Below are 25,805 nucleotides of genomic sequence, written 5' to 3' on the forward strand. Positions count from 1 at the left end.
TTAGTAAATGCACCTGGAACCCATGTGGATGATGTCTAGAGCTAAAAAAAAAAAAAAGTTTAAGAAATATAGGTATTCCTCTTTCTAGAAGGTAATTGTCATTCAGTGTAGCGCAATGTGCCTCTACGAGTTTTTTCATTCCAAGTCTTTGGACTTCATAACATTGGAATTGTTTTTTCATCATTTCCAACATTCCATAAATATTTGTCAAGAACAAAGAAAAGGAATGTGGATCTTTATTCTTCTCATATAAATAACTTTGTACACATGACTTCGGCTTTCATATATAAAGGAGAAGAAACTAACTCGCTTGTATGGCAGCTCCAAAACTAAAAGATTGTTGCACATATAAGGGGGTTGAATATATTTTGTAAAACTCTGATGCATTTGCATTTCTGTGCTGTTCTAAAGATAACTTTTTACTTATATTAATTAAAGATACAGAAACTATATATTCAATCATGTTAAATGGGACACAACTTGGGGATTTTCCTCAGTCTTATTTTTCATCAGCTTCTCACACTCATATAGTATGCTGCTCAAATTTTTTTGTGTGCAATATGAACATTTGAACATTTCAGTCAGGTACTGAGCCAGAAAACGTAATTGAAGTTTTTAGAAAACTTACGTGCTTAGAAAATATTTTGTTTTCTTGAAATATTAATAATTTATAGCTGGAAAAATAGGATCAAGACTTGTTTCAGGCCGCTTGATCACTGGTTCGTAAATTTAGGAAGCATTTGATTAACAAGTTGATGAAAGCATTTAGTGGGTACAGGAATAGTTTAAATACTTGAGATTAAAGGCTTTCCACAAACCCCTTTCTAAGAAAGTTTAGCTTAGAAATCTTAGAACGCTTTCTAAGGAAGTTTAGAGCTGTGGTACCTGTTTTGATCAGAAAGGTAGTTTCTCTTTGCTCTAGTAGTTTTATGATTTTTACTAGTTTTTTGGTTTCTGTTGTCATTTGTTTAAAAAAATGTTAAAATTGCAAATCATGTCTAATCATACTGAACTGTAAAACTTCTACTGTATCTTTATTTTAAGGAAAAATGGGAATAAAATTATCCTGTTTGTCCTAAAAAAAAAAAAAAGAAAGAAAGAAAAAGAAATATAGGTATTCCTCTCACCTCCATTATAAAAACTAAATTGGGAGTATTGAATTAACATGAAGATCATGCACAAAATGGCACGTGAGCCTGGAGAAGGAGAACTGGTGTTATTACTTTTGCTTCTAAGAAAGACAGAAAATGCTAGAGGTCAGAGAGAGCTCACTTGGGAGGAGGGTTTAGAGGACCTGAGAAGGTGGTGAGCTGACCTGTTTCCCATCCACACTGGAGAGGAGTGGCAGGGCCAGTCCGGAAGGCATCAGGCATAAAGATAGGCCTGTAGAGTTGGATGTATCTGTGTTACAAGAACAAGTTGCAGGAGATACAATGGTTAACACCATTCTCATCTCAGTTTTTTAAGAAGTCAGGGTTGGGATGATTCCTTTGGCCTAGAGAAGGCAGAGATGGTTAGCTAGGACAAAGGCCAGAAGTTGCCTCTTGAACAAGCCACCCCCTGGATCAGGAGAAGGCAATGTATGAGGAGCTACGCTTGTGGATGAAAAGGGTCCTCAGTTGGATGCCTGAAGATCATCAAGTATGCCCCACAGTTACACACACAAAAACCCATATATATTTCCATTATATCTTTCCATGACTGCAAACCAGCCTTGAAAATATCTGTATCCACCAGTGAAACTTCACTCACCAAAGAATTCCTCCCCACACACACCTGCCCAGTGATAAATGCTAACAAGCCTTGTGAAACGAAAAGGTAGTTTTGCAAAGGGAATCAATAAAATGTGTAAAGGGAAAAGAAGCCCTCATAGAGACTTTAAATTAGATACTGATATTTTAATTCTTTAAATTAGATTGAACAAGTATTAATGGACTGATTGAATATCCCAGAGTATGTCAGCTGTAGTCAGGCAAGAAGTTGAAAAAGTACATGTGGTCATAAGAATGCATGTTTGCATGTCTGAATAGTGAGTGTTCAAAAATAATCCACTGGATATACATATAGGATGGAGCTGGATCACAGATGTGGGAAGTAACACAAACTGTGTGTATGTAAGAAGAAGAGAAAAAAATGACCCAAAATATTTGTTGTTGATAAGGAAAGATTTTAACACTAATGAAGGAGAAGGATAAAAAGAGATCTGTGAAAGGAAATAAATTATGTAGATGCAGATGACTTAGCGAATGGTTGTAGAAGCAATTTTCTAAATTTGCAGGTGATATTTAATTGGCAGACATTGCAAACAGTAAGGAGCAATTCAATCAGATAAAGGACTTGAATCATTAAGTACTTGGTCTAATAGATGGCAAGCACAGATAAGTGGTGAATAATAAGTCTTGAATCAAAGCTGAAGAACAGTGAGTGAATATTTGCCAAAGGGAATGATGCTGTCCAGGAATGGCTTTAAGGTTTAAAGAAACTTATAGGCTAGGGCAAACAGAAATTCAGTAAAATATGTGTAGAATTAAAAAGATTTGGTGGGCTATGGGATATAAATTAAGAGACTACTGCATCAATCAAAGCCAAAGTGATATAAAGACTGGTGCTATGATGAGAAAATCTCATAACTTGAGGATATATAAATCCTGAAATCCACTGTTGGCTGTTGAAATGCCATCTATTACTTAGATTTTCATTTATCTCCGGTCATGGTTTGGGGATAAAATTAAAGAGGAAGACAACTTCCAGGCATAAAAGAGAGTGCAGATTTGGGTGAGACCATTCTAAGTAACTTTTAAAGAGCATTTCAACCATGAGATTCTATATGATTCTATGGACATAATCCTAGGGAATTGTTTGATTGACTGGTCATTTTTATTTAGGATGCTTATTCCATAAAATAATGGGCCATGTTAGTCTGGAAATTATAAACATAGAGAAATAGACCACAAATGAAAGAGGATAATAATTTATATGGTCTAGGAAGGTAGTTGATGTGATAGAGAATGCATTCCTTCTTTCCCTGTGTTTTTGCAAAGTTGAGAACTTTATTAAATAAGAAGTTTAACTTCAATATTGAAGAGAAATATAAAACATCCTTTACACAACATTGAAGCCATATTTGGAATCTTTAGACAGTCACTCACATGAATGTACCAACCCCATTTGAGGAATTTGTTTTAAATTCACATACTAATATCAGAATGAATGTTTCACTCTGATATAGAAAGTAGGGCCATGTCTTGAAGGGTATTTCTGTGTTTACTCTTGACTGCCATTTGGATACTTCAGATTTTAATTGTTTTAAGTCTTAAAGATTCTGAGTTTTCTCTTTGTAATTTATATAAATTTGTATAATTTTATAGTGACAGGCTTTAAAATAAGTAAAGATTTCCCTGATTAAAAAACAAGCAGGGCTTCCCTGATGGCGCAGTGGTTAAGAATCCGCCTGCCATTGCAGGGGACACGGGTTCGAGCCCTGGTTCAGGAAGATCCCACATGCCGTGGAGCAGCTAAGCCCGTGCGCCACAACTACTGAGCCTGTGCTCTAGAGCCCATGTGCCACAACTACTGAGCCCCCGTGCCACAACTACTGAAGCCCGTGTGCCTAGAGACCGTGCTCGGCAACAAGAGAAGCCACCACAATGAGAAGCCCACGCACCGCAACAAAGAGTAGTCCCCGCTCTCAGCAACTAGAGAAAACCCGCGCGCAGCAACGAAGACCCAAAGCAGCCAAAAATAAATAAATTAAATAAATAAATTTAAAAAAAAACAACGAGCAAACACCCGAGCACCTCACAAGACTCAACTGTATCAAGGGAGGAGGTGACTGCAGAGGCTTCAGATACATGTGTGAGGACATCTAATGTATCTCTTACTCATTTTATATTTCACTTAATGCCGCACAGAATTGCTAGGAGAACAGCCTTTACAGATTCACTTCTCATAGAGACAGACTGTTTCTGGGAGCTAGTTCTTTCTCATTTACAGAGAACTTACATTTTCCCCCCTGCAGAGCTCTGAAAACATCTTTAATAGCAGTCTTAAGTGAATTCTAGAATGATTGAAAAGTTTACTGTAATGAAAATAAAAATTCACTCGATTTTGGTCATTATCCTTGGTGTGCATTTTACTGAAATGTGGATTTACAGTTTGGGCATTTCAGGCAGCGATTGCTTCCATATGCTCTGTTCACAAGCAGCCTGAAGTTGACTTTTCAGAAAGTTAAAAAAAGTCTCTCTACATGACTGAAAAACTCTTTCTGATGGCCCTTTTCTTTGAAGATGGTAGCATTCCTCTTGGGAATTGTAGAAATGCTATTATTTTTGAATCCCTTTTAATGCTGCAGGATAATGCCTGAACCACTGCAATTTATGAATAGCTTGTAGCTTGCTTCCCACTCGACATTCAACAAGCATTTATTGGGGCCTAATGTATAGCTGGCATTGTAGGGAATACATAAAATGTAGAACACAGAGTTCTTGTTCTCTAAAAGCTAAGTAGGAAGGAGGAGAGAGAGAGATCCAACACATATCCAACACTTTTCTTACTATCTACACTTCAACTTCTGATGAACTCATCCAGTGTCAAGGATTTAATTGTCATCTAAAGTAGACAACTTTTAATTTGTTTCTTCAGCCCAGATGTCTCATCTGAATTGCAGACTTACAGTTCTTGCTACTACTCAGCATTTCTTCTTAGATGCCTAATGGGCACCTCAAATGTAACGTGTTCAAAACTGAATTCCTGATTTCACCACCACCGTGTCACAGTTTATGGCAACTCTAATCTTCAAGTTACTCAGTCCAAGACCTTTGAGTTACCCTTGACTTCTTTTTTCTCTGTTATACGTCATACATTGTGCATCAACAATTTTTTCTGGCTCTAAATTTGAAATATATCCTAAATATGATCACTGCTTACTACTTCACTACTAACCACTGGTGCAAATCACTATTTCATCTCCTTAGGACTACTTCCATGGCCTCTTAACTACCCACCAGGCTACAGCTTTTTCCTTCTGTAATCGTTTTCAATAGAGCGGTGAAAGTGATTATTTTAAAATGTCACTCAGATCATATCACCCTCTCGCTAAAACCCTCCAATGGTTTTCCACCTTATTCAATGTGAGTATTATTCAAATTCTTAAAATTGCCTATAATGCCTTCTATGCTCATTCATACACATATACATGCACCATCATGTCTGTTAATCTCTTCCTCCTAACTACTTCCCCAGTATGCGTGTTGCTTAGGGTCAGATCAGAAGTCAGAAAAATAAGAGTAAGAATTTAAAACCACATACATGCCAAAAGAAAAAAAAAAATGGAGCTATGAATAATTGCTGGGTAAGTAATTAGGAGAAAGAGATAATACAGAAACCATAAAAGCAAAAGTTTGTCAGATGTAGCAAGTACAGTATGGTGGGCATGGCCAACTCCACAATTTGTTCACCTATAACCTTTGGCAAGCTACTCACTTTCTCCGAACCTCAGATTGTCCTCTCTACAAGGAGGGTAGTGATACCTTTGTACAGGGTTGTACAGCTAGCATATGTGGAGGTTCAACTCACCTATGTGAGCTGAAAACATTAAAATCTAGACTACTAAAGTCAGAGGACCTGGCTGATAGCTTGATATGGAAAAAACCTGTAAAGTCAATGACTTCCTCAGTGACAGATACTTCTTCAAGCAGTAGACAGCCTTGAAATCTAATTCTTTCCTTCCAAAAGTTAGGGTTATATAAAAACACCTATTCCTCTTACCACATAGCAAAGAGCAAGTAAGTCAACAGACCTGTTTTGGAAATCTACTGTGGGCAAAGCAGTGTGAAAAATATTTAGGGGGATAGAACACTATGAACATAAAGCTCCTGCCTCAAGAAGTTTATAACTGAGAAGATAAAATAGATATTTATGGTATAAGTACTATATGAGAGATGCAGAAAAACAGAGAAATGAGAGGTAAAGGTGCAGGGGAGGGGGAATGTCATGAACTCAGGTAAAAATTATATGTACACACATATATATGTGCATATGTATATATATATGCTATGTATGTATACATATATAGAGAAAGAGAGAGGGAGACTTGTGAAAACTAAACTATTTCTAGAGGGACTTTAAAATTATATCATTATGTGAATGTGCATGGTGCGGGCAGGGTTTTGAGAGAGAGAAGTGATGCATGTGGTTTCTGGGAAGAGGCTTAGAAATAAGACTAATAATGACAACATAAAAACTGAACTAATAATATTGTTTTGTCACTATGGTGTTGTCAGAGGCAAAACATCTGTTGAAATAATGAAAAGTATTAATTTCTAGAAATAGTGTGGTGAGCTCCAAGAAAGAGTTTTTGATTGAATATAATCCAAATAGCAATATCAAAATCTATTGCTTCTAAGGGGCAAGAACAAGGAAACATTCTAAAAATTCTTCAAGGGAAAATGATTAAATTTATCAGAGTACCGTCATAATCATAATCATATTGCGTACCTACCATCTGCTATTTATGTGCTGAAACTTCAAAGGTGACAAAAATAGCTGTTGCTTTAAATTCTGTACGCACTTTAGAAAGATTGAATAGCTCTGTGTGTGTGTTACTCAAAGATATTATATAATATTATGTAAAGTTTGATCAAATATTGGAAAAAATATTTAGGCATATGTATCGATGTATGTAAAAATAGAAAAGAATCTAGAAGGACATGCATCAGTCTTGAAACAGTGGCTATCTATGTGAAGGTGTGGAAAAGACTGCTGATTGTCTTTAAATATCTGTTCCCTCCTTTCTTAGTAATATAGCTCCTGAATTATAGCCAAATACTGACTGTCCACCATGTACATTTCTTGGCTTCTCTCCTGATGTAGTATGGTCATGTGACTAAGTTCTAACCAATGAGAAGTGTCATGAGAACTAAAAAGAAATGTCATTAGAAGCTTCTGGAAATGTTCTTAAAGGGAGGATTTTTGTTCTTATTCTGATCCTTCTCTTTCCTCCTCGCTGGAATGTCAGTAGAATGGCTGTAGCTTAAACAGCCATCTTAAACCATGAGTTGGAAGCTTTGTACTGAGCAGAGCCCAACAAGAGAATATGAGCTGATTTCTAACTCTGGAAACTTTATCAACCCGGGACTGTCAGCTGTGAGACTCCTTCTATATTGACATTTAATCCAGTGATATTTTGAGCATTTCTTTCATTTGTAAGAAGAAAATAGGCTTGTTTTATATAATTTGACCCTTTAAAAACTAAAATGCATTTATATATTGCTTTTACAGTTTAATGTTTAAATTTATTTATTTTTCATCTTAGTTTTACTTTGTTTTATAGATGGAAAAACTTACTAGCCAGTGCTGAAATATATGTTTTTCTGTTATGTTTTGTTTTCACATTGGCTTATCTTCCATGTTGAGCTAAATGGACTCATATGATTTAATTACCTGACAAATTTACAGTTAGAAAATTTCTTTTCTCACATTTTTAACAGCTAAAACTTGGAAAATGTTTAACTGACAGATAAGTACCTTACAACGATATTCACCGACTTCTCATGTTTGAGCCCTGCCAAAAATATTTCTCTTCTTATTTCTCTTCTTGTCTCTAATGAGTCTGGAAGACATTTTTACAAGTTATTCCACTAATGAAATTTTAGGAATTTTTGAGACTCCTCTCCACTTAAGATGTTGAATCAAACATAAGCATCTACCTCCTCCTTTTTAGACCTCAAATGACATAACCATACAAAAATAGAGGAAAATTTAATATATTACTCTAAATTAAGGTAGGGTGCCTTCCATGAACCAGAGTTGTCAGATTTCAGGAAAGCACACTCCTAAGAAATTGTAGCTTTATCAGAGGACCCCAGAAAAATTCCATTAATTATCATATTGGATGTAAGTATCCAATTCCAACAGAGATAACATTGGAGTCCCAAACAAGATTGCAAGTCTATGGGTGAGAAGAGAGGGCAGGGAAGGCATAAGTGACTTCATAAGAAAGAAGAAAAGGAAGCAGAGAACATGCATGAAGAGAGCCAAAATAACCTTCAGAAAGAGAAAATTTAATACCAAGTGTTAATGTGCAGAACACAAATCTGGAACTTGGTAATCCACAACACTGGCTAAGGGGAAGGGACTTAAAAGTGTGCCAGGATAGTACCCTCAGGAAAGCATTACTTCTGGAGCATCAAGAGAAATTAGAGAATATATGTGCTCCTTGGAGACGTGGTAGTGAAGGTAGAGGTCAGTAAAAGAGCAAAATTAAGAATTCTGTAGAAACTAAGCAGAAACAACATATACCAACCTGCTGCCACCCACCCCGAAACATCCTCCATTGAAGAAAGCAATGTTACTACACTGACAGAAGGAAGTACTATTGAACAAGGAATCTTATCTACAAGTTATCCAGGAATAGAAAAATAATTGGACAAGTTCTATTCAAAACTAAGAATTGAAGAAAGTATGTCAATATGTTTTAAAAGTTGATCAACATTCTCCTCACACAGACAACCACAGAGCAAAATAAAATTGTAACATAACACTTCAAACTGAATTAAATGTCTCAAACAAGCATTTGAAATGTTTTAAGAAGAAAATCTGACAGAATCACAAATTCAAAAGCTAATCATTTAAATGGCCAAATGACAAAGAAATGCAACAACCTCAGGATATATTTTTTTAAAAAATAAAAGACAAAAATTATGACATAAATTACAAATTGCTCAAAGGAAATTAGATTAAATTACATTGAAGAACAATACGAAAAAATAATTAAAATGAAATAAAGAAGTAAAAACGTTCAGAGTAAAAGAATCAAAATGGAAAATAGGCCAAAAGTATAGCATATGTATTTGAAGCCTCTGAAGAAGAAAAGCAACACAATGGTACAATTAATATTTAAATCTATAATCTAAGGAAACTTTCCGAAAATGAAACAAATGTACTTAGTGTTCCTAGAAAAGCTGATCCAGGACAATGAACTCTGAGCTATGTCTTAGTAAAATTATTAGACTTAAAAGACAAAAAAAAAAGAAATCCTCAAGGCAAAATAATCAAATTACTTTTAGTGGTAGAAAGTTAAATCATTATCAGACTTCTCAAGAGCAACACATGAAGAAAGCCAGCACTAGAGAAGCACTATCAAGAATTTTTTTTTTAAGTGCAAGCCAAATATTTTATAATCCATTCAAGATCTCCTTCATGGCTACAGAGAAAAGAGTTTTAAACAAACAAGTGCTAAGAGAAAAGTGGACACTTGAGCCCCTCCTGATGAAAGAACTAGAGTATTAGCTTCATTCAACCATGAAATAACAGGATAAGCCTGACAAAATGACTAATAGTGATCATTTAATATATTTAACTGTAGAAATGATGCTAAAACAAGGTTAGAAACATGGGTTAAATGATAATTTGAAATCATCATATGGTATAAAAAATGAAAGGATGGTTTTATTAAACACTGGGAGAAAAACAGGGAAAGAAAGGGGAAAATAGAAAATCATTATTAACTAGTATAGAGAATAAGTGGAAGTCACCTATTTCATTTAAAACAAAGGAAAAAAAAAAAAACAGAGAGAAAAGTTAAGTGAAGAAAAGTGGGGAGTAAGGGCACTATAAAAGGTATAAATATAAAATTAACCACTATAACAAAAGTTCAAACCTTTCTAAAAAGAAAAAGAAAAAAATAGCAAAAACAAACCACAGAGAAAAACACACAAATATACAAAATTCAAATAATAATAAATAACATAAATAATGAAATACATCTTCTGTGTATATATCAAACACAAAATCCTGATAATATACTATCTTCTAAAACACACATAAACATTGACAAAAATCAGTCATGGATTAGGTCTCATGGAAAACACCATTAAGTTCCACTGAGTGGATATATTACAACTAAATTTCTCTGATCAAAATACAGTAAAACTAGAAAAAAACCCAAAAATTAAAAAAATTTTCCATCTGAAAAAGCCTTCTATTAAACAACTCTTGGGAAAAAGGAGAAATACAAATATATATTACAGAGTTTTTTTAAGAGGTGGTAACGAAAACACTACATATGAATCTATAAGGAATAATTAAAGGAGTGATTCATAGTCTTAAAAATCCGTATCAATAAAAATGAAAAAAATGGAAATAAATATATTTAATTCCATCTTCAAAAGCTAAAAAAAATGTACAGCAAATTTTAACAGAAGATATAAGGAAGATAAAAATAAAAGGAGAAAGTAATAAGGTAAATAATTTTTTAAGTAGATTAAATTAATAAATTAAATCTTGGTTCTTAGAAAATATCAACAAGGGACAAATCATTAGCTAATCCAATCAAATAAAGAGTAAAGAACTTAGACCAATTTATACAAAAAGTTATCAAGGAATTACCCCACAAAAGAGGACCAGGCCTGGAGTGTTTCACAGGTGAACTCAACTAGCCTTTTAGAGAACAGATAGATCCAATATTATTCCAGATTTAAGGAGACTAAGAGATACAACAACTAAATGCAAGACATGATCCTGGACTAAATTGTAGGATGGGACAGTATTGGGACCAATGACAAGGTTGTAATATGGACTGTAGATTAAAGTATGGCATCAATGTTAAATTTCCTGAATTTGATAACAGTACTGTTGTTCTGTATATAGAATATCATTGTTATTTTTAAATAACACATGTAGTTGCACTCTGAAAGAGGGAAAAATTAGACTTGAATAAATAGACTAGAATAAATAGAAAAGTATGTTCTTATATCCAAAGACTCTGTTGAAATATTTTTTCTGACTAAATTATGTTATCTTGGAGTCCATTCAGCATCCCAAAGTGAATTTATGAATTTATGAGAATGATTTAAAATACACTTGAAGATATATTTACGTGGTTTTAGCTTTAAAAACTCTGAAGGTGATAAAAAGGGAAAGGAAGAAATTCTTGAGCTGTAGATACTGACATAAAGGTAAAACAATTAAAACTGTATGAAATTGGACCAATAAAAAAGAATAGAAATCCCAGCATGTGTGTGTGTTTGTGTGTGTGTGTGTATGCATGTGTGACTGTATGAATTAAGCATATGCTGAAAGAGTCATTTCAAGCCAAGAGAGAAATTATACTTTCTTCTAGAACAATACTCAGGTAGTGGGCTAATTGTTTGAAGGGAGGAAGTAATTATGTTCACATCACATTGACTCTGGAGACAGCTTGCCTAGATTGGAATCCTGGATCTTAGCTCTATGACCTTAGGCAAGTTACTTAATCTATCTGTGTCTCAATTTTCTTATCTATAAAATAAAAATAACAATACTATTTACCTCACAGAAAGTTTGTGAAGGTTAATTGAATTAAATATTGAAAAGTATCATGAAAAAAGTATCATTAAAAAGTATCATATCATCAGCTCATAATAAGCACTATATAAATGTTAAATAGTAGTGGCTGTAATAGTAGTAGTAACAAAATATCCTTGGTACATGTCTTAATTGGATTTTTAGATGGCTTATCATATGCTAAGCTATAATCAAATTAATACCATTCTTAATATTATTCAGCCATAAGAAAGAATGAAATTCTGCCATTTGTAGCAACGTGGATGGACCTAGAGAATATTATGCTTAGTGAATTAAGTCAGACAGAGAGAAACAAATACTGTATGATATCACTTATATGTGGAATCTAAAAAATAAAACAAATGAATGTATATAGCAAAACAGAAGCAACTCAGATATAACATTAAGGGAGTTACAATAGTGGTCATCTTATTGGAATTTGACTGTTTATAATTTTTTGTTCTTTAAAATTTTTCTAGTATTTTTAAGTATGATCTTAATTTCAGAGTAAAAGTTACTTTAACAACAATTTCATTTGTTCAACCTGGATATCTATTCATTTCCAGTGGTATATTTGAAAAGTAGTGGATATTGTACTATGTGTTTATAATTGAAGCTGAAATATTAATCTGTAACCATGACATAATATATCTATGTTTCTTTCAAAGAAATACATAAAATCTTGACATTGAGAAAATTAATAATTTGTGATTAATTTGACAGTTTGATTATTTTTCTTTTCCCCAACTTACATATTGTATTTATTTAGAAAGGTCTGTTGAAACTTTAAAGTCTTTAGAACAAAAATATTTATATTCCCATATTAGCAAATAGAGAATCATCATAATATAAGGTCTCAAGAAATAATTTTTTAAATTACAATTTCAAGGTTGGAAAGGCGCTTATATTACCAATTTCAATCTATTCATTATACAGATGAGTAATCTAAATCGATGAAGGTTTGGCTACTTGCCCAAAGTCATGTCATATATCTTAAATGAAGATGTAAACCTCGAACACATTCTTCATTTCTTTTTCCCTCTCACCTTTCCTCCCTTTCATCCTTCCTTCCTCCTTTCCTCCCCCCTTCCTTTCTTCCTCCCTTAACATTTCTTCAATGTCTACTTTCTCCCAAGCAAACCTGAAATTTTTACATTAAAACATTATTTCAAGACTAAAGAATATAAAATGATATTTAAGAAAACTGTCAAGGAATTTTTAAAATTTATGCATAGTTCATTCTTGTGAAGACTAGAAGAAAATGTATGGTTTAAGAAGCTGAATAGGCAGAGATAGACCTAGTGCTTGTTAAATGTGTGCTAAAGCTCTTCAGTAAATATTTTCCTTCCACTTTGCACAAAAAATCTTTAAGGTGGGAATGATAAGGGGAAAATACGTAAAGTAAATGAAGCTCATGATAGGCACTTTTAATGAGTTTGAATTTCCAAGTCCAAACGAACGATATCCCAGGGGGATAAATGCATTTCCTGAAGTGATATATGAGTTACTATAGATAATATGTACAAACCATGAAAAAGAGGGCTGTTATATAGTTGGAGATTGGCATATTCAAAATTAGAAAAGGAAATTTATTCTGACAGAGCAATGAATTTGATTTTATTCTCTGGTAAAATTATGGAATGGATTATTAATCAGATGTGTTGTAGATGGTAAAAAAAAAGTAAGCAGTTCATTTTCTTTTTTGATGACATTAGCTATTCATAAAATGAATATCTGATTATTCATATATTTTGAGTTCAATAATGCCTTTTACAAAACACTTAAAAACTGTATAGAGGACTTCCCTGGTGGTGCAAGGGGTAAGAATCCACCTGCCAATGCAGGGGACACGGGTTCAAGCCCTGTTCCAGGAAGACCCCACATGCCGTGGAGCAACTAAGCCCGTGAGCCACAACTACTGAGCCTGCGTGCCACAACTAATGAAGCCCGCACGCCTAGAGCCTGTGCTCGACAACAAGAGAAGCCACCGCAATAAGAAGACTGTGCACTGCAACGAAGAGTAGCCCCCGCTCGCCACAACTAGAGAAAGCCCATGCACAGCAACGAAGACCCAACGCGGCCAAAAATTAAATTAATTAAAAAACAAAACAAAACTATATAGAGCTACTTGGCTAGATGACGGTATAGTAAAGAATGCTCATAGGTGATTAAAAAACATATCTAGGGTATTAACTAATGAGCTGTTTTCAAAGGGGGTAGAACTTTAGAGGCAAGTTTCAATACTTTGAGCTTTCCCATGTACTCTTCATCAATATTTTACTAGTAATATGATTGAAGAATTAAAGGCCTGCTTCTCAAACTTCCAAATGATGCAGAGCTAGCAGAAAAGGTTGATATAATGGTTGATAGTAAAGATTCAAAATATTTCAGGTAGATGTGAAGGTCAAAAGAAACAAAGAATGAAATTGATGAAAGACAAATACAAGATCCAACATTTTGCTTCAAAATCAACTGCATAGGATTTCTGAGGACTTCTGGATTGATAGTATTTTATTTTAAAATATTTTGAAAATTTATTTAATCCTAAGTTTACGTCAATGGTAATTCACCTAGTAAAAATGATTCACACTCCAATGTCATTTAAAAAACTGTGGTATTCATATCATCTGAGGAAACATTGATGAATTAGACTATGTTCACAGGCAAATGACCAGTATTTTGAGGGATATGGAAATCATATCTTGAGAAGAGTGATTGAATAAGCAAATTATTTTTTATTTTAAAGTAATATTTCCAAGTAAGGAATAAGATAGCATTCGACAGGTATTTTAAGAATAGTCGTAGAACAGATCTATTTAGATTTATAATGTGATGTATTGATAACAAAGCTAACACACTTAATAGAGGATACAGAGAAGCATATATCAATCATAATAACACCAAGGCTTTGTATTAATTAGAATATTGCAAATATAAATTGTTCATCTTAGCAACTGGGCTTGTTATAATATTAAATAATACAATGTTTGTGGAACATGTAACATGGCACTAGGTATATAGTAAACATTAAATAAATGTATAACTATTGGTATTATTAACATAATGTCCTTAACATTATGTTCAAGCATAAACTAGATAATTCTTTGTTAGATATGATCATTTATTTCAAATTAAATGTAGAGTAAATGTGTTTCAACTTCTCTGAGTGTAAGCTTCTAAGAGTCAATGATCATATGGCTTCTTTGTCATGCCCCATTGTATTATCCATCCATCTCCTTCTCGTGACTTGAAAGAATGTAAATATTTCCTTTCAAGGAAAATGTTACAACTGTATAATTAGAATAGTTTTGAAAAACAATTATCTATATTCCAGGTTTAGTGCTAATTCTTTTTTTTTTTTTTTAAGAACTATTCTTTTTTTTTTTTAATTAATTTATTTTTCTTTTTTTGGTTGTGTTGGGTCTTCGTTTCTGTGCGAGGGCTTTCTCTAGTTGCGGCAAGCGGGGGGCACTCTTCATCACAGTGCGCGGGCGTCTCACTATCGTGGCCTCTCTTGTTGCGGAGCACAGGCTCCAGACGCGCAGGCTCAGTAGTTGTGGCTCACGGGCCTAATTGCTCCGTGGCATGTGGGATCTTCCCAGAGCAGGGCTCGAACCCGTGTCCCCTGCATTAGCAGGCAGATTCTCAACCACTGCACCACCAGGGAAGCCCGAGTGCTAATTCTTATCACAATTCAAATAATCACTTTTACTTTAAACACTTGACATATAATAATATTCTGTAATATATTAAACATACTATAGTAGACTCAATTATCTTAGCTAGTGGCAAATAACATAAACATAAATATGTTGATAAGCCAAGAACTTGATTTTAATTATTGAAGTAATCATTCATGAAGATATAAATTTTTTATCACTGCTACAAAATTTAGCAAATTTTTATATTGCCATTTTATTTTTATTCTGTAAAATCCCCTCTCCGTCAGGTATGCTGAGAAATAGAGAGATAATTTATAAGAATTGGGTAATGAATATCTAGTGAATGTTCTATCTTCTTTCATTCATATATGAAGCAAATATTTATTAATCATGAATCTATGCCAGACAAATGTGCTTGATACAGGAACATGTCAATTTTTTTAAAAAGTGACAATCCCTGCCTTCACAGAGCTTGTGGTCTAGTAGAAAAATTCATTGTTCAAAAATCGATCAAGTAGTGTAAAATTGCAACTCTCATACTGTTAGAGAAGTGAGGGATACAGGCTTCTGATGGTGTAAACAACAAGAATTATTATTCCAGTCAAAAGAGCCATGGATAGCTTTCCTGAGGAAGTGATAATTGAGCTGATTTATGCATATGAATAAAAGTTTACTTGAAGAAGTTTCAGGAGGGTCAATTCAGACAGTATAATCAGCAGGTATGAAGATCATGCATTGGGAAGAAGTGCTGGAAAGAAAAATGGTCCAGTAGGAATATGTGGAGGTAGGCGGAAGATAGTGTATCCAAAGATGTATAGACTTTGTTAAAGATTTTTTTTTTTTTTAACAGTTTTGGGGTACTGTATTCTGCAGGGAAGGCATTATTATTATTATTTTTTTAATGCTATTCTTGTCTGCTTACATTCGTTTTATTTATGTATGTATGTATGGCTGTGTTGGGTCTTCGTTTCTGTGCGAGGGCTTTCTCCAGTTGTGGCAAGCGGGGGCCACTCTTCATCGCGGTGCGCGGGCCTCTCACCATCGCGGCCTCTCGTTGCCGAGCACAGGCTCCAGACGCGCAGGCTCAGCAATTGTGGCTCACGGGCCCAGTTGCTCCGCGGCACGTGGGATCCTCCCAGACCAGGGCTCGAACCCGCGTCCCCTGCATTGGCAGGCAGACTCTCAACCACTGCGCCACCAGGGAAGCCCTTTGTTAAAGATTTTAATCTTTTTCCTAAAAGCAGTGCAAATCCACTGAAAATCTTTACATTGTGGCAGGGACAGGATCAGATGTGCTCAACAGAAAGAATACTTTGGCTGCAATAGGGAGGTTAGAGACGAGAAAAGGTAGATTTCAGGTAGACTCATAAGGAGCCCTGGAAAGCAATAATGAGAGCTGAAAATAGTAGAGAAGTGAATGAGTATTATGATTCTCAGTAGGTAGAATCAGAAGTGACAGACAGGATAGGGGAATAAGACTGAGAAAAATAATGAGATCACCGAGATTTAAGACTTACATAAAAAGATTTTAACTGAAGCAGAAAATATTGGAAGAGGACTGGTTTGAGTTGAATGCCTCTAGTATGATCTTGGCCATGTTAAATTTGAGATGTTTTTGAGACATCCAATAGAAACATCAATTATGTAATTGCATAAATCAGTATATACTCCAGAACTCATCTCTGTATCTTGAAATGTAAATTTTGTAAATCATGTGTATAGATGGGAGTCAATGGAGGTAATGATATGAATGGGATTGCCTGGGCAGAGGATCTCAAATGAGAAAAGGGTGTAGGTCCAAGTCCAGAGGATTGCCGACATGAGCTTGAAAAGGAACTAAGAAAGAGGCTTATATCATGACATGAAATTCAAGGAAAATAATGTTTATGGTAAAGGGGGCCATCATCACTGTCAAATATTGTCAAGAAGCCTAAACAGATGCGCACTAAATTATATCCATTTGATTCAATAGTGTAAACATTAAGAAGCACTGCGTCCATTGAGTAGTCGAGCACTCAATAATATGAATACAAAAGAGTCTTCCAGAGTGACTGTGAGGTGTGGAAATAGAGACAAATCTTTAGAGAAAATTGACTATGAAAAAGTGAGAGAGAAAGGGTAGCAAGTGGGAGTCAGAAGTCATAGAGAGTAAAAGGGAAGGTTTTTCTCTTTTTGTTTTTATTTTAATGAGAAAGAGTTAAAGAACCTTTTCATGGGAAATCAACAATTGGTAGGATGATGTTGAATACTTAAGAGATGGGAATTTAAGCATCTGAAATGGAGGGGATTTGTTGATAAGTTTACTGATGGAGGGTTGGCATTAGAAAGGAAGACATCTCTGTCGCAAATAAAAGTTAAACAGAATAAGCTGGATGTGGGATATAGGTTGAGAAGTAGAAATAAGTGTGAATTTTAATTCAGTATCTTCTGGTTCTCTATAAAATAGCAGTGAATGTCATCTGAGAATTAGGGGAAGTGAGAAGATTAAATGTTTTATGAGGCTAATGGTTTGAAAAGTCATTGTTGAAACTGAACAAGTGAGTTGACATACACATACACACATGCATGCATACATACAGAAATAAACAGACTAATAATAGAAAGAGAGAGAAAGAGAAAGAAAGGGAGAAAGAAAGAAAGAAAGAAAGAGAAAGAAAGAAAGAAAGAAAGAAAGAAAGAAAGAAAGAAAGAAAAAGAAAGAGGGGGAGGGAGGAAGAAAGATACATGTGAGTGATCATTTCTGGTTACTTAGACATATTCAAAAAGTTTTAGGACCATCTTTCTGAATCAGTGATTCTTGCCTTTTTTTTTCTGCTCCAGTACAGTTTCTCTAATACAAGTAAGGACTATCACATACTCATATCAAGCATGGTGGTCTGCTATATCACTGATTCTGAAGGCTGGATTGAGGTACTTCCTTAGGAAGGTGTATACAAATCTCAGAGATAGGAAAATGTGTGTGTATAAGTATGTGCCGTGTGTGTATGCAAATGCATTTGTGCAGTTTGAAAAAGCCCATTATATGATTCTAGTATCCTCTCCACAGGGAGACTGGCAATTTCTTCTTGAGAACAGAATAGCCAAGTGTTGAAAGTGGACCAGAATTGAGGAAGTCCTCCATAGAACTTGGACAAGCAATTACTATATTTAATAAATATTTTAGCACATACAAAATAATCAGTTCACTTTTCCAAAAGAAAACAATAACAATCAACAGCACATCTTCCCTAGATATTTTTCTTTATTACATTATAGAAATTCACTTTGTGATACATACAAATATCTATTATTAAAATCAGTATAGTGACTATTCTAATTCATAATCATTAAATGTAAAACATTTATTTATTAGCAAAATATTTATGAACATTTACAAATATTCAATCAACATGTCAGCAAATCTCTCCTTAGGTGGAATTTTCTGACTTTAGTTGAGTCATAAAATGCTTTGGGTCCCTAGTGCATCAATTCATAAATTACTGATCCACAGTACTTTAATAACCTGAAAAAAGAAATGTACTTTCTGAGAGCCTAATTGAATCTTGAGGGGTTATTTATTCACCATTAAGATTGAGATAAATGAGTCAGCTCACAATAGTCATACTAAAGACAGTTATATTCATTTCACAAATAGATAAACTGAAGCTCAGAAAAGGTCGGACTAGAGAGCTAAGAATCCAGGTTAGATTTTCTTTCTGAAAAGACCCAATTCCTAGTAACTAAGCTATGCTAAATAAATATATGAGCTTGAAAGCAATAACTATTTCTCTGAAAATTCAATTCCATATAGAGTTATTAAGTTTAATACTCCTCAGTTATAATCCTAAACTCATAATAATCCTGAACTCATAGTTCTTATGTTAATATAGCCTTGTTGCAGTGTAAATAGTACAGTTAAGAAAAGCAACATTTCAGACTCTTTTAAGGTAAAAACTCTCCTAAAACCAGTTATGCTAATTGCTTACAATATGAGTCATTTGGAAAATGAATGATTCCTTGCAGTATGGGAAAGTGATTATGAGCACTGGTTCTGGAGTAAGGGAAACATTGCTTTATTATCTGGCTTCTAAACTTATTAACTGTGAGAACTGAATGAGTTACTTAAACTCTTGAAGTTTCAGTTTCTTCATCTATGAAATGGAGAGGAAAACATGTAATTCATAACTCATTGTAAGGATTAAATGAGAAAAGTTATTTAAATACTTAGCACTGTATTGATGGGCTGATACACACACACACACACACACACACACACACACACACACAATGCTTAACTTTAGCTAGACTATTTTTGCAGCTGTTATTACTTCAGAGACTAGATGTATAGGAATTGGTTTAGCATTCCACTAGGCATGTTACTTTTCATGTCTTTTTTTTTCTCCAAAGGCATTAAAACCAGTTTCTATATTCTTTCATCAAACTATAAAAAAAAAAAGAATAATGAAAATGTTCAACAATTTACTATTGTTTGTGTTTGTCTGAAAGTAGCTTCCCGCAGCTTTAGTCACAGCCACAGATAATTATTTCAAATAAGATGCATCTTTTAGATATTTAAATATGTTTTCATATCATAGAATTTAAATGTGAAGTCATTTCTTATGTGCTGTCACTGCAATTCTGCCATGTGCCTTATATAAGTAAAATAGCATGTGCTCTGTGTGGTTTTGAGTGCTAACACTGAGAATCTGAGGCACATACTGAGAACAATGGTTATGGCTCCAAGGAGAATTATCTGTTTCCTTAATCTTTAATTGTTCATTAAAATGTTTCTGAGGTGTAAAAAATAAAATTATGGTAGAAACCCCTGGGGTATGATGTTATAACTTAGTGCTATGAAATCTCTAATAAACTCTAATATATTTAGAGCCCAAAAATATAAATTTTGATGCAGAGAAATCTAAACCAAGGGTGAAATGCCACATTGAGTTTTCTTTTTTCATAACTTAATAACTTACATGTTAAGAACACGTTAAATATCTTGGGAACAGTTTCTCAGGAAGAATTCTTTAGAATAAGTTTTACCTTTGCTACTGTGTTAATGACGGCTTTGATAAAATTACCCAAGGAAAAAAGACAATTTCCTTCAGGCATTATCTGTGTCTGAAATATTCTTCACTGATTTCACATGCACTGATAATACAAACAAGGTAATTTGTCTAACTCTGGTGGGCCAAGATTTGCAGTAGGAAATGAAAAATTCACATATAGGTCTTCTCTAAGAAGTCTCTGCAGTGTTTTTCAGTTTGTATAAAAAGGCTTAAGATGTTGCCTGAGGCATCTATTATTTTTCCTCAAGGCAAGCTAAAGTGCCACAAATCAAGTTGTTTTTCACACTGTTAATGTATTCCCGTCTCTTTCAATTTCTCAGAGGGCCGACATAGGGATTTCTGCTTTGACTATCACCCCAGACCGTGAGAATGTGGTGGACTTTACAACACGTTACATGGACTACTCAGTGGGAGTCCTACTTCGAAGGGCTGAAAAGACAGTGGATATGTTTGCCTGTCTTGCACCATTTGATCTCTCACTATGGGCTTGCATTGCTGGCACAGTTCTTCTGGTCGGTCTACTGGTCTACCTCTTGAATTGGCTTAATCCCCCAAGATTACAAATGGGATCAATGACTTCTACCACTCTCTACAACTCCATGTGGTTTGTGTATGGATCCTTTGTGCAGCAAGGTAAGGAAAAAATATATATTTCAGTACAAAAAAGGAATGTGATATTTCATATGCCATGAATTCAGTTAAGAACGTTCTGTGTCTTGACATCAATAAGTGTTCTAAAGGTCTTTACAGCAATGCTAAGAAAAGAACATTTCCTGCTCTTTCCTAGTGGATCTCAAACAGCAGATTTGCAGCAAAAAATGGTACAGTATCTTTTGATGTAAGTTCAGTTTTATCAACAAAGCCAAAGATGAATGTCAGAGGTAAGGTTCACAAGAAACTCAAGAGGAGATTTTCCTTCCCAAGCTCTGATTCTGACAAATAGCCTTTCTATTTCTCAGATAAATACTTACTGAGATTTATGAAAATACTTACTACCAGAGCAGATATTGCTTAATTATTTATGTGTATAAGAGATGTTAAGACTTGCTGTTTGTTAAGAGACATTGTTTCATGTATTAAAAATATTCATTGGCAGTGAAAAGACTTTAAGATTCTGATAAGAAATTTATGCTTTATCTTTCACTTTAATATATAACCTTTACCAATTAACTTATAATTTCATTATATTCTAAAGAATGTCTTTGTTGTGTTATTCAATATTCAATCTGCCTACTCTTTAAACTTATCTAGGTAATTATTTGACTCTTATTGCTTCAGAATAGAACAATATTTATTGAGCCCCTTATTTGAGACTACTGCCATCTTAGAAAATGAAATAATAAAATACTTAGGGGATCGATAGTTTCTTGCAAACTTGTCATATGTATTGAAGAGAAGACATAGGTGTCACAATGGAGACACATGATGCTTTTGCCTTAATATTTACAACTCTCAATAACATCTTACATTTTGTATACACTTGCTATTGGATCTTCCATTAAATTTCATTCTTTCTATTCTCATTTAACTAATCATAGGGTTTGTCTAGACTTTTCATCTCTACTTTCTCACTTAAAGTCTATCCCGTAAACCTCTGTAAGCATGCTTTTTCCCACTACCTTTCTGTATCTGTGTATCTTTATCGCAGGTATTTTTGGTCCATTCATTAATCACTAATCTAGTAGATATTTAATCCATGCTATTTATTTAAGTAGAACTTTGCTAGGCACTGAATATACAGTTGGGAGCAAGAGAGCCGTTGTCATCATTGAGCTACAAGTCTTGTGGGATGCAAACATGTAAAATCCACGTGTGATAGAGACTGTTATGAGATCATAGTGGTGGGGAGGGTGAATACATCTTAATGTGGCAAAGAAGGCTTTTTGAATTAGTACTGTATAAACAGAGACAGAATTAACTATGCAAAGAGCTTATTGAAGAAGGGGATGGGGGAAAGGATACATAGATGGTAGGATAGAATTTAAGACCAAGAAGTGAGAGAGAAATCAGAATAGACTATGGAGGATGGAGCTGGTAAAGATGAGGCTGAAGATATATTTGTTATTATCAGGGGTTTGAATTTGATCTTCAGGGAAATTATCAGCAATTTAAAGGTATTAAACAAGGAAATGCATGTTTAAATTTTTACTATAATCAGAAACATTGTGATTATAGTATGGAGAAAACTGAAAGAGAGCAATGTGGAAAGGGAAACAAATTATCAGAGTATTATAATAACTAAATAAAGAGTTAATGTGGCTTGCACAAAGGTAAGATGACACTGGGAATCAAGAGAAGGGTACTGATGAATTGGAATCTATAGAACCTGATAAATTATATAGTGGTATGGGGATTGGTACTGAAGGAGAAAAAGGAGGTGGAATTTTATCCTAGGTTTCTGGATTGGGAAATTATGTGTATTGGTTGTCGATGTCATTTTCTGGGGAAAAAAATCAAGAAGAGCAGGTGTGATGTGGAAGATGATACATTCATTTTGGTACATTTGAGTTGAGGTATCTGTGAAATGTCCAGGGGTATATTTCTAATGCTTGTTAGTGGTTTGATATATTTGTCAGAAGCACAGAAGAGATATCTGGGCTAAATATACATTGAGGAGATATTGGCATGTAGGAGATAATTGAAGCCATGGAAGTGAAAGATCGTACAGAGTAGTTGTGCTCAACTGCATACTCCTGATTGAGGATGACTGACTCAGAGAGGGCCTAGGACAGAGCCCTAAGGAAAGGAATGGGTAGAGGAGATTTCAGTGATAACTAATAAGGAGTGACAAGAAAGATGCAAGTACCATGTGTACCATCTAGTGGTATACATACCAAGTAAAGACAATATTTGAATATGGAAGATTGGTTGACAATGTTAAACATTTCAAAGAATCAAGTAAAATTAATACTTGAAAGGTGTTCATTGGATTTAGCAATAACCTTGTTATTGGTAGTATTCCAGTGACTAGAGCTGCATAATAAATTCCTCTAAAACCTATCAGTTTCGTGGGTCACAAGTTTAGACAGGACATGGTGTGGATGGCTTGTCTCTGCTCAATGATGTCTGAAGCCTCAGCTAGACAGCCCAAAGTCTGGAGGCTGAACTCATCTGAAGGCTTGTTCATTTCATTCACACGTCTGGTGGTTAATGCTGGCAGAGAGCTGGTGACCTCAGTTTTCCTCTACGGCCTTTCTCCATAGGGTAGTTTGGCTTTCTCACACCATGATGATTGATTTCTCTATAGAGTGTGTCCCCAAAATAGGGGAAAGAGTCAGTGAAACAGAAGAATTTTGTAGTCCAGGTTGGGGATCACAAACTTGTATGATGGTATGAGCTTCTCTTGCAGGAAACACTCTGGGTGTGCCAATTCATGGCTTTGTCATGAGAATTAAAATGGTTTTAAATGTGAAGTTCTTAGGTCCAGTAACTTATATAAGTATCACATAAGTGTTTACTCAATAAATAAAAAACAAATTAGTCTCAGCTGTGGATAGTTAGGCACACGAGAAAAGGATAACAAGGCAGATTATTTTAGATTATTAGCAAGATGGTGGTTGAAATAGTAGATTCTAGGGTACATGAAGCAATAAAAAATAGAAAGACCAATAATCAGAGTGTAATAGAGAGTAAGACTGGAAAGTAATAGTGTAGTAGTGGGAGAGAGTAGAGTTCTTGATGAGGCCAAAGAACAACTGTAGAAATATCAGTGTGAGATAGTTCAAAGTTTGTATTGACAAAATGGGACACCTGAGCCTAACATTTTTGAGATGAAACAGTAGAGGACAAGTTACAGGTGTGTAGATGTGGATTCCTGAAGAGTTGGTGAAGAACTTCAAAGCTGATCAACTGAGAATCCTGAGGATTAGATGAACCATCTGTAATGATGTTTGGCTTGGATTGGAGAGAAAGAAAATAAGCCGTGTGTCAAAATTGTCAATAAATGAGGATAGATAACTAGGATGTTGATAAATACGAGTATTGACTAGAAATAGAAGGTGGTAAAGCTACATGTAACTAACCTCCATGTTTATCTCACTTCTTCCCATTCCATCTAGGTTTTCTGTGCATGGTTTCAATAACTACCAAAATGCAGATGACTCCCAAATCCATATCATCCTTGAATTTTAGTTTTATATACTCTCACTAGACTCTCTGGATATATCAGAGATAACACAAATTCCAACATGCTAATAATTGAATTTTTTTGCACTTTAAACCTTTATAGCCTCTCATGTTCTCTATTCTAGCTGATGCATTAGCAACCACTCAGACTTACAGGTTAGGAACTTTGAAAACAGTTTTGATTTTTTCTTCCTTCTATCCCTTATATCCAACCATAAGTCATGCAAATTTTACTTCATAATTATTTCTAGGAGTGGGAATCTCTTCTCACCTAGAGAGATAAGACCTAGTTTGTTACCTAGATTAGGCCTATCTCATTTCTCATCTGAGCTACAGGAATCTCATAATAGGTCTTTCTTTTTCAATTTTGTTTCCTGTAAATATATGCTCCACATACTTACACATATACCCAAATTATCACTGTCATGGAGAGCTAACCACATAATTCCCATTTTTCAAATATTTCCTTGGCTCCCCAGTGCCCACAGTTTAAAGTTATTTAGAGCATGAACAACATTCCATCGTTTGGCTCTTGACCAGTCTTGATTCTCATCTCCTACCACTCATGGCTCACAGTTAATTGTCCAGTTATTCCAAACTGCTTTTGTCCCTTGAACAGAAGACAAAACTGTGTCTTGCCTCTCTGCCTTTGCTTCTACTCTTTTCAGTTCGTGAAATGCCTTTATTACCAATTGCGTGATCTCTACGCCCACTCTCTGCTTTCATATGGCAAATTCCTGTGGGTCCTCTAGTTCTTATTCTGGTCTCACTTCCTTCACGAAGTCTTTGCTGGGATTAGAGACCATCTTCTACGCTCTGTAAGATATATTTATCATAGTACTTATCAACTATAGTGTAATTGCCTTTTTTTGTCTCCACCTGAGTCCTTTGAACACAAGATAGTGTCCTATTTATCTTTATAGTCTCTTTGCCTAATTCAGTGTCTTGTACATATTAGATGTTTAATAAGTGCATACTGATCAACTAAATAAGTGAACAAATGCTAAATACTTAACTAAATCAAGCATGGAATTAACTGCAATATTGTGTTTATTAGATTACACTCTATTGCCCAATGACCTTAAACTCACTTCAACCGAACAGGATGTTATCCAGAATGTCTCCACTGGTGTATTTTCTTAAGTAGCTAAGATGAGAAACTTATAAATAAGGTTTCCCATTGGTTGAAGGCTTATTTTTGAGAATGTTGACAAGCTTATGGATTGGCTTTCTGAATTCTGTCTCCAGGTGGCCCAGTTTCAGCAAGTTTTGGAGAACACCCAAAAGAAAAAGATAAATAAAATTATCCATATGGTTACATGCTTTTCTAGTCTGTAAACAAGCTTCAGATATCAAAAGTTATAAATATGTTAAGCACTTTTCTGTCTCAACTGCTCCCTTAAATAAGTTGTACAGCCTGTAGGTTGATTATACGTTTATACGAATTCATAATGATGCATCATGCTGAATTGCACATGATTAACTACTTCATCTCTGAAATGTTGCTATTCTTCCACCTGCTAACAATGAAAAAAGGTGAATTCATTAAAAGGTACCGAGAGTATCTTTACACTTTGATTAAAAATAAATTAAGAAAAGACTCAAAAACCCCATGAAAAAAAGAATCAGTCAATGACAGTGTCCATGC

General features: G+C 34.6%; 1 protein-coding gene across 2 annotated transcripts in view; it reads left to right on the forward strand.

Annotated features, from left to right (window-relative positions):
• The window catches only part of GRID2 (glutamate ionotropic receptor delta type subunit 2), a 1,428,522-nt gene that overhangs the window by 1,086,984 nt on the left and 315,733 nt on the right, over positions 1 to 25,805 (forward strand). For both annotated transcript variants that reach the window (XM_057547452.1, XM_007184090.2), the window contains exon 11: positions 20,353 to 20,665. In XM_057547452.1, coding sequence (XP_057403435.1) covers positions 20,353 to 20,665 — 313 coding nt within the window. The remainder of the gene's footprint in view (positions 1 to 20,352; positions 20,666 to 25,805) is intronic.

Source organism: Balaenoptera acutorostrata, chromosome 5 (assembly GCF_949987535.1).
Source record: "Balaenoptera acutorostrata chromosome 5, mBalAcu1.1, whole genome shotgun sequence".
Lineage (NCBI taxonomy): Eukaryota > Metazoa > Chordata > Mammalia > Artiodactyla > Balaenopteridae > Balaenoptera > Balaenoptera acutorostrata.